The 13966-nt window shown below is 41.5% G+C and overlaps 1 protein-coding gene across 1 annotated transcript; it reads left to right on the top strand.

The window, feature by feature from the left end:
* Positions 1–6603: 6603 nt before the first annotated feature.
* On the top strand, positions 6604–12844 carry SELE (selectin E). Its single transcript, XM_054384397.1, has 12 exons — positions 6604–6640; positions 7083–7469; positions 8146–8253; positions 8380–8565; positions 9219–9404; positions 9504–9689; positions 10245–10430; positions 10530–10715; positions 10998–11183; positions 12083–12190; positions 12656–12677; positions 12787–12844. Exons 1-12 carry the CDS (start codon positions 6604–6606, stop codon positions 12842–12844), a joined length of 1836 nt encoding a protein of 611 aa, XP_054240372.1.
* The last annotated feature ends 1122 nt before the right edge of the window (positions 12845–13966 follow it).

Genomic DNA, 13966 nt, shown 5'->3' with positions numbered 1-13966 from the left:
AGTTGTAAAAGAATTAATATTTCAAGTTCCTCTCCAAACAGGAAACACCTTCACTACTGGCACCAGAACTCCTTTCCCTTCAAGGATGGCTAAAGCTCTTACTCTTCCTCCTTTACTTAATGTTGTTGTGGGTAAAGCCAGAGTTTGTTCCATGACTTCAAAATTTCAAGTAGTTTTACAGCTCTTTGCCATGGTATAAATGTCTGTTGTGCAAACTATTTTGACATAAACTCTTATGAAGTGTTTTAATTTAGAAATGACAAATATAGCTCCTAGAAGAGAGGTGGAACTGGATTGCTCAGAGGTACTTAATTTTTGTCTGTTAAAAAAGGAAGACTTAGAAATATGTACATGCAGATGTTAGCTTTTAATGTAGATAAAGAACTGTTCTTTAAAAAAGCCATGGGAGATTGGTCTGTCTCTTTCTGGATATACATATGTCTGTCCTGGTTACCTGAAATCCCACTATAATCCTGTGTTTGCCTTATTTTTGTGATTACAGCAAGTTCACAAAGAATTTTAGATAATCCAAAATAATTTCCCCACTGCATTCCATTTTTACAAGCTACTGATAAAGATATTGATTAACGTTTCTCAAGCCAAGACCTAAAAATCTCCCACAGAAAGACAGACTCAACAAAATTCCTGTTGTAACACTTCATGGCCTCTACATTTAGAGAAATTTCCATTAAAACTTTGCCATTACAAATCATTCCAACCACTAGTTGTGGAAGTCAAGATGGTATAAGAAGGTCCCAGTTTCTTTTCCAAAAGAGAAAAAAACCCTTGATCTCACTCTAAATGCTGTATCAACTGCTGCTTGGGATTTGAATGTATTTTATCTGCTGTAGCTTTCTAAAATTGTGACACTTAAGATTAGGTGCAGTACACCAGAGGGGATTTGGCAGTGGCAGATGGATGGAACAATTGCAAATTTTGTCTTAAATAAAGCATTGCTGATAATATGTGAGAACAGCATTTCCTATTTAAAAATGACAACCCATATTGCACTCATGATCTGCTCTAACTCCTAGTTATTTTTTTTACAGTTCTTCTGCCTAGCCAGCAGTTTCATACTTTGTATTTTTTGTTTGTTTGGTGATTGTTTTTTTTAGATTAAGACTGTTGTGCTTGTTTCTATTGATTCGTCCTCATTTCTTTTGGATCACATCTCTGAGTCATCCAAATATTTGAGTCATAGAATTGTTTCATTTGGAAAAGACCTCTAAGATTGAGTCCAACTGTCAGCCTAACAGCACCATGGACATTAAACCATGTCCTGAAATGCCTTGTCTATGTGTTTTTTGAAGTCCTTCAGGGATGCTGATTCCACCACCTCCCTGTGCAGCCTATTTCAAAGCCTGACCACTGTCCTACATTGGAACTCTTGCAATTCCACAAAGCCTGTTGTCACCTCCAAAGTGTCTTAAGCATTTTAGATGATAATTTATCATCCGACTTACACAGATTCACAGTTTGTATTAGACTGGAAGGGACCCTCAAAGGTCATCTTGTCCAACATCCCCTGCAGTGAGCAGGGACACCTCCAACTAAATCAGACTGCCCAGGGCCACATCAAGTCTGATCTTGCATATCTCCGGGGATGGAGCCTCCACCACATCCCTGAGAAACCTGTTCCAGTATTTTATCTTAAATTAGGTCAGGTTAGCTCAGGATAAGCTCTTGGAGGGCTCATCTGTATAGTCCTCTCAGGCTGACAGTGATCTTTGGAAAGCTGCCCTTTGAGCAGTGGTTATGTCTCTCCCGTGCTCATTTAATGGTGATTCCAGTGAAGTGTTATTTCACTTGTTTGCTTGTAAGAACGTCTCATGAGACAGTATTAACAGCCTTAATTATAGCAAACTCTAGCAAGCTATTGTTTCTTTGTTACTCACTCAGCCTTGAAGTACAAGCTTGATTGTTCTGCTAAGAATAAATCAATCACATCGATGGCAGCCATTCTTGACAGCTTAGTAGCTTTCTGCTGTTTTTTCAGTTGTTTTCTTTAACATGGTTGAAGTATCTTTTAATCACCTATATCTTTTCTAGGTGTTGACATGGAAGGCCTGGCCTCTAATTACCTTGATCTTCCTTTCCTAGATGAATTGGCAGTATTTGCATTTTGTCAGCCCTCTGTCACCTTTCCCCATGCTCTCAAAGGTAATTACTGAGGGTTTGGATCCTTAAACAGCAACTGATTGGCTGTAAGTAATCTAAATAGTCTTCAGTCCATCTGTACTCTGACGTGTTCTCTCTTCCCAATCCATAACACTATGCAGTGAGTATCTGCTAACTTTTTTCTGTATAAAAAGAGATAATATTTGACATCTCATCTGTCAATTGCTGTCCCTCTTTAAAGAGCAGATGTGACTATTGTTTGTTATTCTTACTCCTAGTATATTTATATAGTTTTTCTTACCTGTTGTGGGTCATAATGGCCTATCAAGTAAACCTTCCAACTGGACAACTACATAATCCTTGTTAGGCACCTCTGTTTGTAAGGAAAAAGAGGTATCACAGTACATTAGAGGTTGGAAGGGACCTCTAGAGATCATTGGGTCCAACGCCCCTGCCAAAGCAGGATCACATAGGGTAGTCTGCACAGGAATGCATCCAGACAGGTTTTGCGTGTGTCCAGAGAAGATGACTTCACAACCTCTCTGGACAGCCAGTTCCAGTGCTCCATCACCCTCACTGTAAAGAAGTTTCTCCTCATGTTAAGGTGAAATCTTCTATGTTCAAGCTTGTACCCATTGTTTCTTGTCTTATTATTGTGCAACACTGAAAAGAGATTGGCCCCTTCCACTTGCCACCCACCCCTGAGATACTAGTAGACCTTGATGGAATCCCCTCTCAGTCTTCTCTTCTGAAGACTAAACAGCCCCAGGTCTCAGTCTCTCTTCACAGGGGAGGTGATCTGGGGTATTCTCATTCACTTGTTTAAAAAAAAGAAAAAAGATGGACTTTTACTTGTGGAAAGGAGATCTAGAGTGTATAGAAACAAGAAGTGTTCAGCAACATATGACTTGATTTCAGTTTAGAGTCTCCTTTTTTTTCTGGCATGGAGGAATTAGATTCATTTGAAGGAATTATGTCTGTGTGCAGATGAGAGTGGACAACAACACCCAGCTCAGGATCATACAAAATGAAATACTTACATCCTCAAGTTGGAAGGAAAAAAAAGTGCATGAATGTGAAATAACAATAAATAGTGAGAAGAGAATAAATCAGCAATATGGAAACCAGCTAAGAGGCAGTTGTGGCTTGAACAGCTGCAGTTCAACCTAAGAAACTTTATCAGATTTGGGTTTCTTGAAATACCTGTGTGTCTTAGGTAAGCTTTAGCAGTGTAAGCTTTAGCTCACAGGAATCCCAGCCTTCCTGAAGTTTTAAAGTGCCTTTGACTTTTAATAAAGAGACTTTGACTTCTTAATTTTGTGATTTTGAAAATATTTTTCAGGCTTGCTTTTTTCTTTCTTTCTTTCTTTCTTTCTTTCTTTCTTTCTTTCTTTCTTTCTTTCTTTCTTTCTTTCTTTCTTTCTTTCTTTCTTTCTTTCTTTCTTTCTGTCTTTCTGTCTTTCTTTCTGTCTTTCTGTCTTTCTTTCTGTCTTTCTGTCTTTCTTTATGTCTTTCTTTATGTCTTTCTTTATGTCTTTCTTTATGTCTTTCTTTCTTTCTGTCTTTCTTTCTGTCTTTCTTTCTTTCTTTCCTGTGTTTGTGTTCATTTTCCATTACATTATAGGGAGATAAAAATACGATTGGTCAGTGGCAGAATTCCCTGGGAAAAAAAAAAAAAAAGAACCCCATGTCAGTGATGCATAAGGGAACACTGGCCAACAAAAAGAGACAGTCTTTTTTTAGGTTGGAGTTTTTACAAGCGTATTACTTTTAGGCTTTTGTGGTTGGGTTTGTTTTTTATCTCCTGCAGACAAGAGGTCTCGGACAGCCCCTGAGAAGGAAGGGTATTGTAAACTGCGAAACGTCTTCTTCCTTCCTCCGGAGATTCCACTGGCAAAGTAATTCTGACAAAGTTTCCTCCACTCAGCTTCAGAGCTTCTGCCAGGACAAAGATGAGCGCTTACCAGCACAAAGCTCATAAAATGACCCGAAAAAGTGAATCTTCAGGAAGAGATGTAGGATTCTCTGCTTCTTAGCTTCAGAGGGGATGTAAACTGTTTATGGAGCTGTCTATAATTTTTCCGTGTATACAATTAGAGTTGCTGATCAATGTTTTAGGGGAAAAAATATAAAGTACTCTATCAAAGCTCGTTATCATTAGTTTTACTGGTATATAATTAACAGGACTCCTGTGAAATTAGGCCCTGCTACATGATATACATAATGTGCCTTAAAAGTACCAGCCTCTGTTAGGGGGGTTCACGATCTGAAGCATGCAGACAGGAAATGTTTTCACTCCTGATTTACAGAGGAGCAGCTGAGGCTGAAGAAATAGCAGTCCCGACCTGATGCTACCTGTAAGCCTCTGGAAGTCTGGTTGTTCTAAGCAAGGCTGGTCCAGGCCTGAGCTTGCAGAGTGAGTCTGTGACATAGCCAAGAGTTAACTTCAACTTTCCAGAGGTTCTGATGGCTTGTTTGTGTTTCTAGCTTTGCTAGTTCGTATCTTCTAGAAAGTGTTCTTCTCCCAACAAATATTCAGTATGCTGTTTTTGATACTCACTGTAGTCAGTAACTGACTTTGCCATCCTCTCTAAGACTTTGCTTCAATTTCTAGTAAACTCTCATATTTTGATAGTAACTGAGACTAGTTTAGCATGTGGTCTTTATTCTGTCTTCTTTTTTGTGATAGATTCCTTTGATGGGCAGAGATCTATTAAAGCATGGAAACCTGACAAATTTTGTGATGAAAAATTTGGAAATTCAGGCCAGCTGAGATTTTTAGCTTGGAATCCAGGCTTAGACTGGCTCAAAAATAAAAGCTCCTACATGCACTGCATAAACTCTAACTATGCTTTACAGATACGGGCGGGTGCTACCCAGGGTGCTTCTATTGCAAAGACTCAGCAAGGGCTGTCAGCATGTCAAGCCTCATTAAACCTTCCCCATAATGGTGAACTTTATGCCTGGAATACCAGTTTGGCAACTAGACTGCCTGATGGAGCTTCCATAATAAGTGCCTGAGTGGACATGGAACAAGGACTGTACTTGGTGGTGGATACTTAAGTGAGAACATTCAAAACTACTTCTGTACAGAGCATGGCAAGCCCCCTGCCTTATCAGTGAAGTGCCCTACGTGTGTGAAAGTATGCATGAGGATCAAGGAGCAGAGTCTAGTGGTGCAGCCAGAAGACAGTTGTGCAAGGAATCTGATCCTCATGCTTCCTGCCTTCTCATGCTCACAGGTGTGCTCTGAATAGTCTGTGGCCACTTACCAACCCACTATATCACAGTGTCCAGGATTGCTCAGGCATGTGTCTCTGTACTGTGGACTCCCTGCAACTGCTCTGTGCAGCAGTGTCATTAATCAGTGTGTCCACAATGAATGGGCATGGATGCAGTATGATACTGCTGCATTGTCTTGTCTACCTGAATTATTATATGCACCTGTTCAGGAATTGTAACTCTGTTGAGGGAAGGATATTGGAGCGTATGGTTCAAGGGACTCTTCAAACCAAAGTCTACATTCCAAGCTTGTCTGCTACGAGTGACTGATGAATCTGTATTGTGAGCAAGACTCTAGAAAAGTACTAGCAATCCTAGGGCTGGCAAACCTTGCCACAGATGAGAACTCTGCACAGTGTGTTGTGATCCACAAGGTAGAGCTTGTCCAGTGCTGCAGTTTCTTTTACTCAAACTTAGTTCACCAGCCTTGAGTATTGGTGCCTTTCTTAATGAGATTGAAGAAGAACCAGGAGCTCCTTGCTGCAAAACACTATGCTAGGTGAGAAGTTGTAATCTGCTTATTCATGCAACTAACTTTAACTGTCTTCTTCCTTCCTGATATCCTGGAATTGTGTGCGTCTGTCAGTAATGCTAAGCAATGTAGCACTTGGCAGCTTGTCAGTGCAGTGCGACTTTGTGGGAGGGTTGATTTGGCAAGGGGAAACATCAAGCTTAATGTGTGGGGAAAGCCAGATCCTGGGATTTTCCAGGAATTTTATTTTCCACACGGGATTTCCCAGTTGAGAGTATAAAAGGCTGTAGCAAAGGCAGGGGATTACACAGACCAGACACTTGGAGCTGAATCTAAACTTCAAGTCCACATTCAGCAACGGAGAGCAGTCACTGAGAGGTATCACAGAGGACTTAGCCACCTAGCCACCACAACTACAGCCTGTGAGTATAAATGGAGTGTGTGATTCTATGTCATTGCTCAGCTAAAGGACTACTGGACAGATGGAATCCTGTCTTGGTGTTCTTCAAAAGCTGTTTACATGTAAAAGCTATCTTGATACTAAGAACTCTTTTAAAATGAAAAATGGAAATGTTTAAGTCTTTAGAATAATAGTTTATGTCAAAAAGCTTGCGTAGACAGCATTTGATATTGAATTGTAAGAAGTCAGTATTGTGCTTTACAAATGTGCTCCTTTCATCTTTCATAGCCACCTGCTTAAAAGATAAAGAGAAGAGAAAACTCTCAGAAACATGATTTGCTTATGGTTCTTACCCCTTCTTACTTACGGTAAGTGTGTATTTCTCTGCATAGAAAACTAGTTGGGTGGTAACATCAGTGTGACTGTTCTGTTTGAGCTCAGAATCAAACAAGTTTGAAACCTGACCTGATTAAGTTGAGGCTAGGTTCACACAAAAGAACCTCTAGCTGCAGTGGCATATTTTTCTGCTTACCTGTCAAATGAACAATTTGCTCCTGTAGTTTGCTCTGAAGTCTGCAAAGCTTTCTGTGATCAGACAGTTCCTCAGGCTGAAGTCTCTCTACTTGTTGCTGAGGTGCCTGTTTTGAAGCTTGCCAGTTGCTTGTTTGTAAAATAATTGCCACTATTTTTATGCAGTTTCAGCTATTGACAAGTTTGCAATTTTTATGAGGCTTTGCAGAGCTTGCTCTTCTGGAGAGAGAGGAGGCGGGGAAAGTCAGACACCAACTTTTTGGTACCTTTTCATTCTAGGCCTTACAAGACTGCAGGGGGTGAATTGTTGGACATACCATTATTCAGACACAAACATGACCTACAGGGAAGCAGAGCTGTGGTGCAAAGAGAGGTATACTAACATGGTTGCCATTCAGAATAAGGAGGAAATCAACTATCTCAATAACTTCTTACCCTTCAATCCGAGTTACTACTGGATTGGAATCAGAAAAATTAATGAGGTATGGACCTGGATTGGAACTAACAAAGAACTGACAGAAGAGGCAGAAAACTGGGCTTCTGGTGAGCCAAATGGAAAAGGGAACAACGAGGACTGCGTTGAAATCTACATCAAAAGAGGAAAGGATGATGGAAAATGGAATGATGAAAAGTGTGAGAAAAAGAAGGTTGCCCTGTGCTACACAGGTATGGAGTGATAAAATCTATTCTAATGCACATCTCTGGGGGTGAGATGGTGGGTGGGATGAGTTGTTCCGCCTAGTATTACATACTAACTCCCTGACTCTGTCAGCATTTGTACACTATGGCCTAAGTTCTTCTAAGAACTGGACTGGTCTCACTTTTTAGCTCCCAAACTTTATACATCTTTTATGAACAAATTACCAGAACTTCTCTATAATCAGTGGAGAGAAACAGGCTCTTCCAGATGGTAATTTTCATCCCACTCTCAAGTGGGTGTCTCAGGTAAATAAGAATTACCCTTTGGAGGCATCTGTCTGACCACTGGATTAGATTAGACACTTGGAGGTGGCTAAGGCTGGGTAAAAAAAAAAAAAAAAATCCAAGTCAAATATTTATCAGCCAAAATAGAGCTGTGGCAAGTTAATGAAGAGTGTGCCTGTTGAGGATTTCTGCCTACCTCGTAGCAGGGTGTTCCTTTTGCATTTTAAATATTGCTAATATCTACCTGAAAACAAGTTGTCATGGAGTTTCCAGCCAGTGGAATCCTCTCACTGTGAGCTGTGCTGTCAAAGGTGTTGCTTTGTTTAGTGCCAGAAGGACAAAGTGCCAGCTAGGTTTCAGTAGCAGCCATTGCTAAGTCTTTTATAATTTGATGTAATTTTTTTTTTCTTTTCTCCAGCTTCTTGCAACCCATCTCTCTGCAGTGGCCGTGGTGAATGCATAGAGACTATTAACAACTACAGCTGCCATTGTAACCCTGGATTCTATGGGCCTGAATGCGAATTTGGTAAGATTACTGCATCCAGCTTGTCAGCCAGGGCCATGTTCATGTCAGCTAGCAGTTTGGTTGCCTTGTTGATTTACCTGCTCAGCCAATGAGACTGACTGTGAATCTTCTTCTGTTTCTCTGAAGTTGAGACTTGTGATCCACTAGAGAAACCTGATCATGGGAGCCTTGAGTGCAGCCATCCATTGGAGAGCTTCAGCTACAACTCATCCTGCACAGTGCAGTGTGAGGAAGGATATGAACTGACTGCATTGGCATCTGTATATTGTACCTCTTCTGGGGTCTGGTCTGCCCCCCTTGCAGCATGCAAAGGTGAGCTTCTCAAGCAATCATAGATGAGCTTTCTGTGTTATATGTAGCTCTGTAAACTTCAATGTTGCTCTGCTAGTAGGTATAAGTTGAAGTTCTGCTGTGTTCCTTTGTAATTAGTTACATGGTGAAGGTGCTCTTTTACTGCTTGTCCACAGGGCTCTTTGTTCCTGAATAGATTAAATGGGCAGGATGAGTGCTCTGGTCTGGGTCTAGATTACCTTAGAAGGAAAGACTTTTCCACCTCTTAGTGGGGATCAGGGAATGGAGATGATCTAGGTGTGTGACTGATCACAGCAAACAAGTTACTTATGACTGTAGGAATTATTTTTTGAGATATACTGCTTAGAATAAGCTACAGTTCAAAGTGAATAAAAGCATCAAACGCTACCAAGCATCAGTCAAACTGGGAAAATTTTGCATTGTAACTAGCTACTGTCATGAGCTGCAGATGAATTTTCAGCCTTGCTTTAAGAATCAGTATTCCATTTTGAGATCTTTCCACTCCTATCTGCTGTCTGAAATAGCAGCACAGTAGCTTTGCTCTCTAATGCTGCTTCTATTTAGTGAAAATGTTGCTAAGTTTCAGGAAAAAATGCTCAACTTTTAATGGCTTGCTCCAAGCTGAGCTGTGTGCTATCCCTTGTGCTTTTCAGCTGTGACATGTCCTGCCTTAGAAAAGCCTGCTCATGGAGCTGTGAACTGCTCCCACCCCTCTGCAGAGCTCACCTGGGGTACCACCTGTGCGTTCACTTGTGAGGAAGGGTTCACCCTGACAGGACCAGCCACACTGCAGTGTGAGTCTTCTGGGGCCTGGGACAAGCAGCAGCCATCCTGTGCAGGTACATTTCCTTATCCCTGCTCCACCTGGACTGTGTGCATTGACATATTGCAGTCCTGAGGTGTCTGTGCTGATCTCTGGTGTTGTCTGTGTGTTGCAGCTGTGAGATGTGAGGCTGTAGCCAGGCCAGAAGGAGGCTTTGTGACCTGTGACCACGTTGCTGCAGATCTCACCTATCGTTCACGCTGTGATTTCCACTGCAGTGAGGGCTATGTTCTGGATGGCCCCTCCAGCACTGAGTGCACAGCACAGGGGCAGTGGTCAGAGCCAGCACCAAAATGCAAAAGTAAGATTTACTGGGATGGAAATCATCAATTAAATCTCAGATTAGCTTGAACAGTCCTTCCCATTCAAGTGTAGTAAAGGACTAACAGTCATCCCTGTGTGCTTATAGCGCTTTTCATAAGCAGGTCTCCAGAGAGGTGTCACAGCCTGTTGTATCAAAGAGGGAAAAAAACAGTTCAGGGTGACAAGCAACACTCAGGAGTTGTTTGTCCAACACATATGTTAACAGGCTTTTAAAGTGGAGTGTTCTGACAATAACTCTTTGTTTCCTACATCGCAAATGGGAGCCAGTGTCTTTTCGTGCAGTCCACTTGAAGCGTATAATCTAGAGCCAGTCTCAGGACAGCTTGCTTTGATTTAAGAGCCTCATTTAGGAATTCTGGCTGCACTATGGAACATGCTGAAGTCAGTGTGTCCTGAGACACTGCTAGGTCTGAAGTACCATGGCTCTGCAGGGACAGCTCCAGGCAGGGCATGTCCTCTTGTCAGCTCAAAGAACAATGTTAATTTTGACTTGCTCCAAGCTGAGCTGTGTGCTGTCTCTTGTGCTTTTCAGCTGTGACATGTCCTGCCTTAGAAAAGCCTGCTCATGGAGCTGTGAACTGCTCCCACCCCTCTGCAGAGCTCACCTGGGGTACCACCTGTGAGTTCACTTGTGAGGAAGGGTTCACCCTGACAGGACCAGCCACACTGCAGTGTGAGTCTTCTGGGGTCTGGGATAAGCAGCAGCCATCCTGTGCAGGTACATTTCCTTATCCCTGCTCCACCTGGACTGTGTGCATTGACATGTTGCAGTCTTGAGGTGTCTGTGCTGATCTCTGGTGTTGTCTGTGTGTTGCAGCTGTGAGATGTGAGGCTGTAGCCAGGCCAGAAGGAGGCTTTGTGACCTGTGACCACGTTGCTGCAGATCTCACCTATCGTTCACGCTGTGATTTCCACTGCAGTGAGGGCTATGTTCTGGATGGCCCCTCCAGCACTGAGTGCACAGCACAGGGGCAGTGGTCAGAGCCAGCACCAAAATGCAAAGGTAAGATTTACTGGGTTGGGAAACACAGCTTTCTTGTCACTGGCCACCACACAGAAATCTATATTCCTATATGGTCCTGGCACCAAACTAAACTCAGTACTGTCTCATGTTGTGAACTGTGACTTGACCTGCCTTAATATTGCCTGCTCATGGCTCTGTGAACTGCTTCCACCCCAAAGTCAAATGAATTTGAAAGCACAGTGTGCATCTACTAGTGCAAAAAATAAGGTCAAAGATGGGACAGTCCTTAATGACTCTTAACGAGTTCTTTCTGTATTTCAGTTGTGCAGTGTGAACCACTGAGGTCTCCTGAGAAAGGCTCCATGGATTGCTCACATGGTGCTGGGAACTTCACGTACAACACAGCCTGCCTCTTCAGCTGTCTAGAAGGATGGAGACTCAATGGTTCTCATGTTCTTGAGTGCAATCAGTCAGGAAACTGGAGTGCCAGTCTGCCCACGTGTGAAGGTATTTTACCTTTGACTAGCCACAGAGAAGTGGCTCTGGGTTTCTAGTCAAATGCGGTGGAAAGGTGGAGGAGGTAATACCAACCAATGAGATAGAACTTCTAGATAAATTCATGGATTAAGAAGCCCAAAATCTCTCAGTATATTTTTTGCAAATAGAAGAGGGGGAGATTTCTAAAAGGCCTTAATGAAAAAATGTTGATTTCTTATCCAAAACCAAAAGCTGCAGCCTGATTTCAGGTTGTTTGGGTTTTTAATGAAGATATTTTTCACGATGAGCTTTTTCTGTATGAATCAAGAAAAAGCTTTTCTAAAGAAACGGGATCTTTTGAGGAAATCTGTATTCATAAGTGTGGGTGTACATGGAAAAGTTTATAGGTAGAAGTTTATAGAAACCAGTTTCCATAGTTTCTTGGGTGACCTCCTCAGCCAAAGTTCTCACAGAGCTTTTCTGTCAAAAACTATAACTTTGCAGGGCAGAAGTCTCAGCCTTGCATTCCCATTCCACACAATAAGAGCTCTACTCAGATCCTAAAAGCTTGACTTTATTTGCTTGAGCACAATTTAGATAGTTGAGTAATTTCATTGATCTCAACTAGATTGCTCAAAGAGGAAGACAACACAGTGGGAATTTAAAACATGATCTGAAACATGAAAAATGTGAGCATAAATTGCCATGTGAGGCTGGAGGTTAGACAGTGGGCAGTGGGTGGGGTGATTTTCAGTGCACAACTTTTTACCTTGTGTGTACAGGATGTGTCCTGTAACAGTGAGAGAAAACCTAGGCATTACAAGCTGCAATTCTGGTTCTTGAAGAGCATAAGGGAAAAGAAGAGGTAGAGAGGGTTTTAAAGACCACGCATGCCTCTTGATCTTACTGAAACTTTTTTATCCTTTCAGCTTCTGAACAAATCAGCTATGTCTCTGTGGGCATAGCAGCCACCAGTGCCTCTCTGGTGTCCACAGCATCATTCCTCCTTTGGCTTGCAAGACGTTTCCAAAGAAAAGGTGAGAAACTGTACTGGGACCACTGGTTTTATTTACCTTCCTGAAAAACTTTCAGTGGAGAAGAAAACCCTAAAACCTCCAAACCCCAATACTTTGGCAAAATTGTGAAAATTCCAGTACTTAAATTCCAAAAGTATTTTCAAGAAGCCTGCAAGCGTGCCATGTTTGGCTTTTGGCTGAACATTTGAAAATGGAAAACATCAAAGCCCAAATGTTCAGAAAGCAAGGACTAGAAGAAAAAAGGCAACATTTTATGTATCTGTAATTACTGCCAGGGACAATGAATGGGAATTTGAGATGGAGCTAATGACAGCACAGTAATGTCTACCTGTGAGATTTGTTGCTAGGTAATGTTTTTTAATAATATATTCAAGAAATAAGGGGGGGGATTAGTAGAAGAAAAAGTTTACATGAGGGGACTTTCATCTTGAAATACTAATATCTTTTCTTATTCTTTTTTTGCAGTAAAGAAATTTACTCCTTCCAGGTAAGCTATGTCTCAAAAAGCAGCATAAAAACACTGCAATCACTTTGCTGAAGTTCATTTGATATAAACTGGTTGTCACTAAAGTACTTTTTGGTTTTGGTTTTTATAGCAGCTGCCAGAGCCTAACCACTGAAGGTAGTTTCCAAAGTGCTGGCCAGAATGTCTAACTCCAGGTGTTTCAGGTAAGCACATGAGATAGCTGCTCTCACAAGTTCTCTCCCTTTTGATTGCACAAAGCAATCGGAGCTGCTAATTGCTATGCAATTGCTGAAATGGCAGAATGTGCTTCGGGGTACCTGATATGCATCTTGGCACAGCATAGATGTTCCTAACAAGACTGATTGATTTATTGCTGTAGAAATGGTTACTCAGCTGCTTAAGGATGATTGTACTTAGCATACTGTCCAGCCATGTGCAGTATTCAGAATGCTTTTTGCGTGGTTTTGCTACCTGCTGCATACAAAATTCTTCTGAAATGACAGCAAATACAATCTGTGATTTTCCCATTTAGAGAGGAATTTTCTTCTCTCCGCAGGAACTGAAGCCATCTTTTCTTACATCTCAGAGATTTCTGGAAAAATGAAACTGGATGCAAATCAGTGTCTGTCCAGATGTTTTTACCTCTTGCTGGCAAGATGATTGACCTCTTGTATTGTTCAGAAACGTTGAGCTTAAGCTGTCTAGTATCTCCATTGAAAACAAGCAGAGAGTAAACCTCTGGCTGACTGGTAAAACACTGTCTACATTCAGTCATGTAGTTAACCGTAACTGGAATCTTGCCATCTCTTGTCCAGATGGTGAGCAAACAGTAAGCTGCTGCCTAAAGAGGAGGCTGGTTTCTCCTCTGGTCTAATCAAAGGTACCTAGGTGAGGTGAAGACATGCATTAATTCACATCACTTACTACACTGCCAGAGATGTCTTCTCTGAAGGCAATATGGATTGTAATTGTAGGAATGGAATAAGCAGGATGAAAAAACATTCATTGAATAGCTTGGAAAACATTGATCTGTTGTTGTTGAAGTCAGTTTATCTTAAGACTACATCCCCGTCAATAAATTTGCCTGTAATGATATGGGCAATTATTTGGGTTTCTGCTGCATGTTCCAGAAAGCTTAGGGACTTTAAACTTTTTTTTTTGAGGGGTAATAGCACTAGGAATAGTGGTGCTTATACGAGGTACTCTGCTTTCTGAATCCAGCATGTAGATCTGAGATGATCTCATCCCTGTGGGACTATGCACTGTAATGGACATGAATACATAAATATTTAATTCTTCAGTTTTCACTG

This window comes from Indicator indicator, chromosome 10, assembly GCF_027791375.1.
Source record: "Indicator indicator isolate 239-I01 chromosome 10, UM_Iind_1.1, whole genome shotgun sequence".
Taxonomy (NCBI): domain Eukaryota; kingdom Metazoa; phylum Chordata; class Aves; order Piciformes; family Indicatoridae; genus Indicator; species Indicator indicator.
This window is presented reverse-complemented; position numbering and strand designations above follow the sequence as displayed.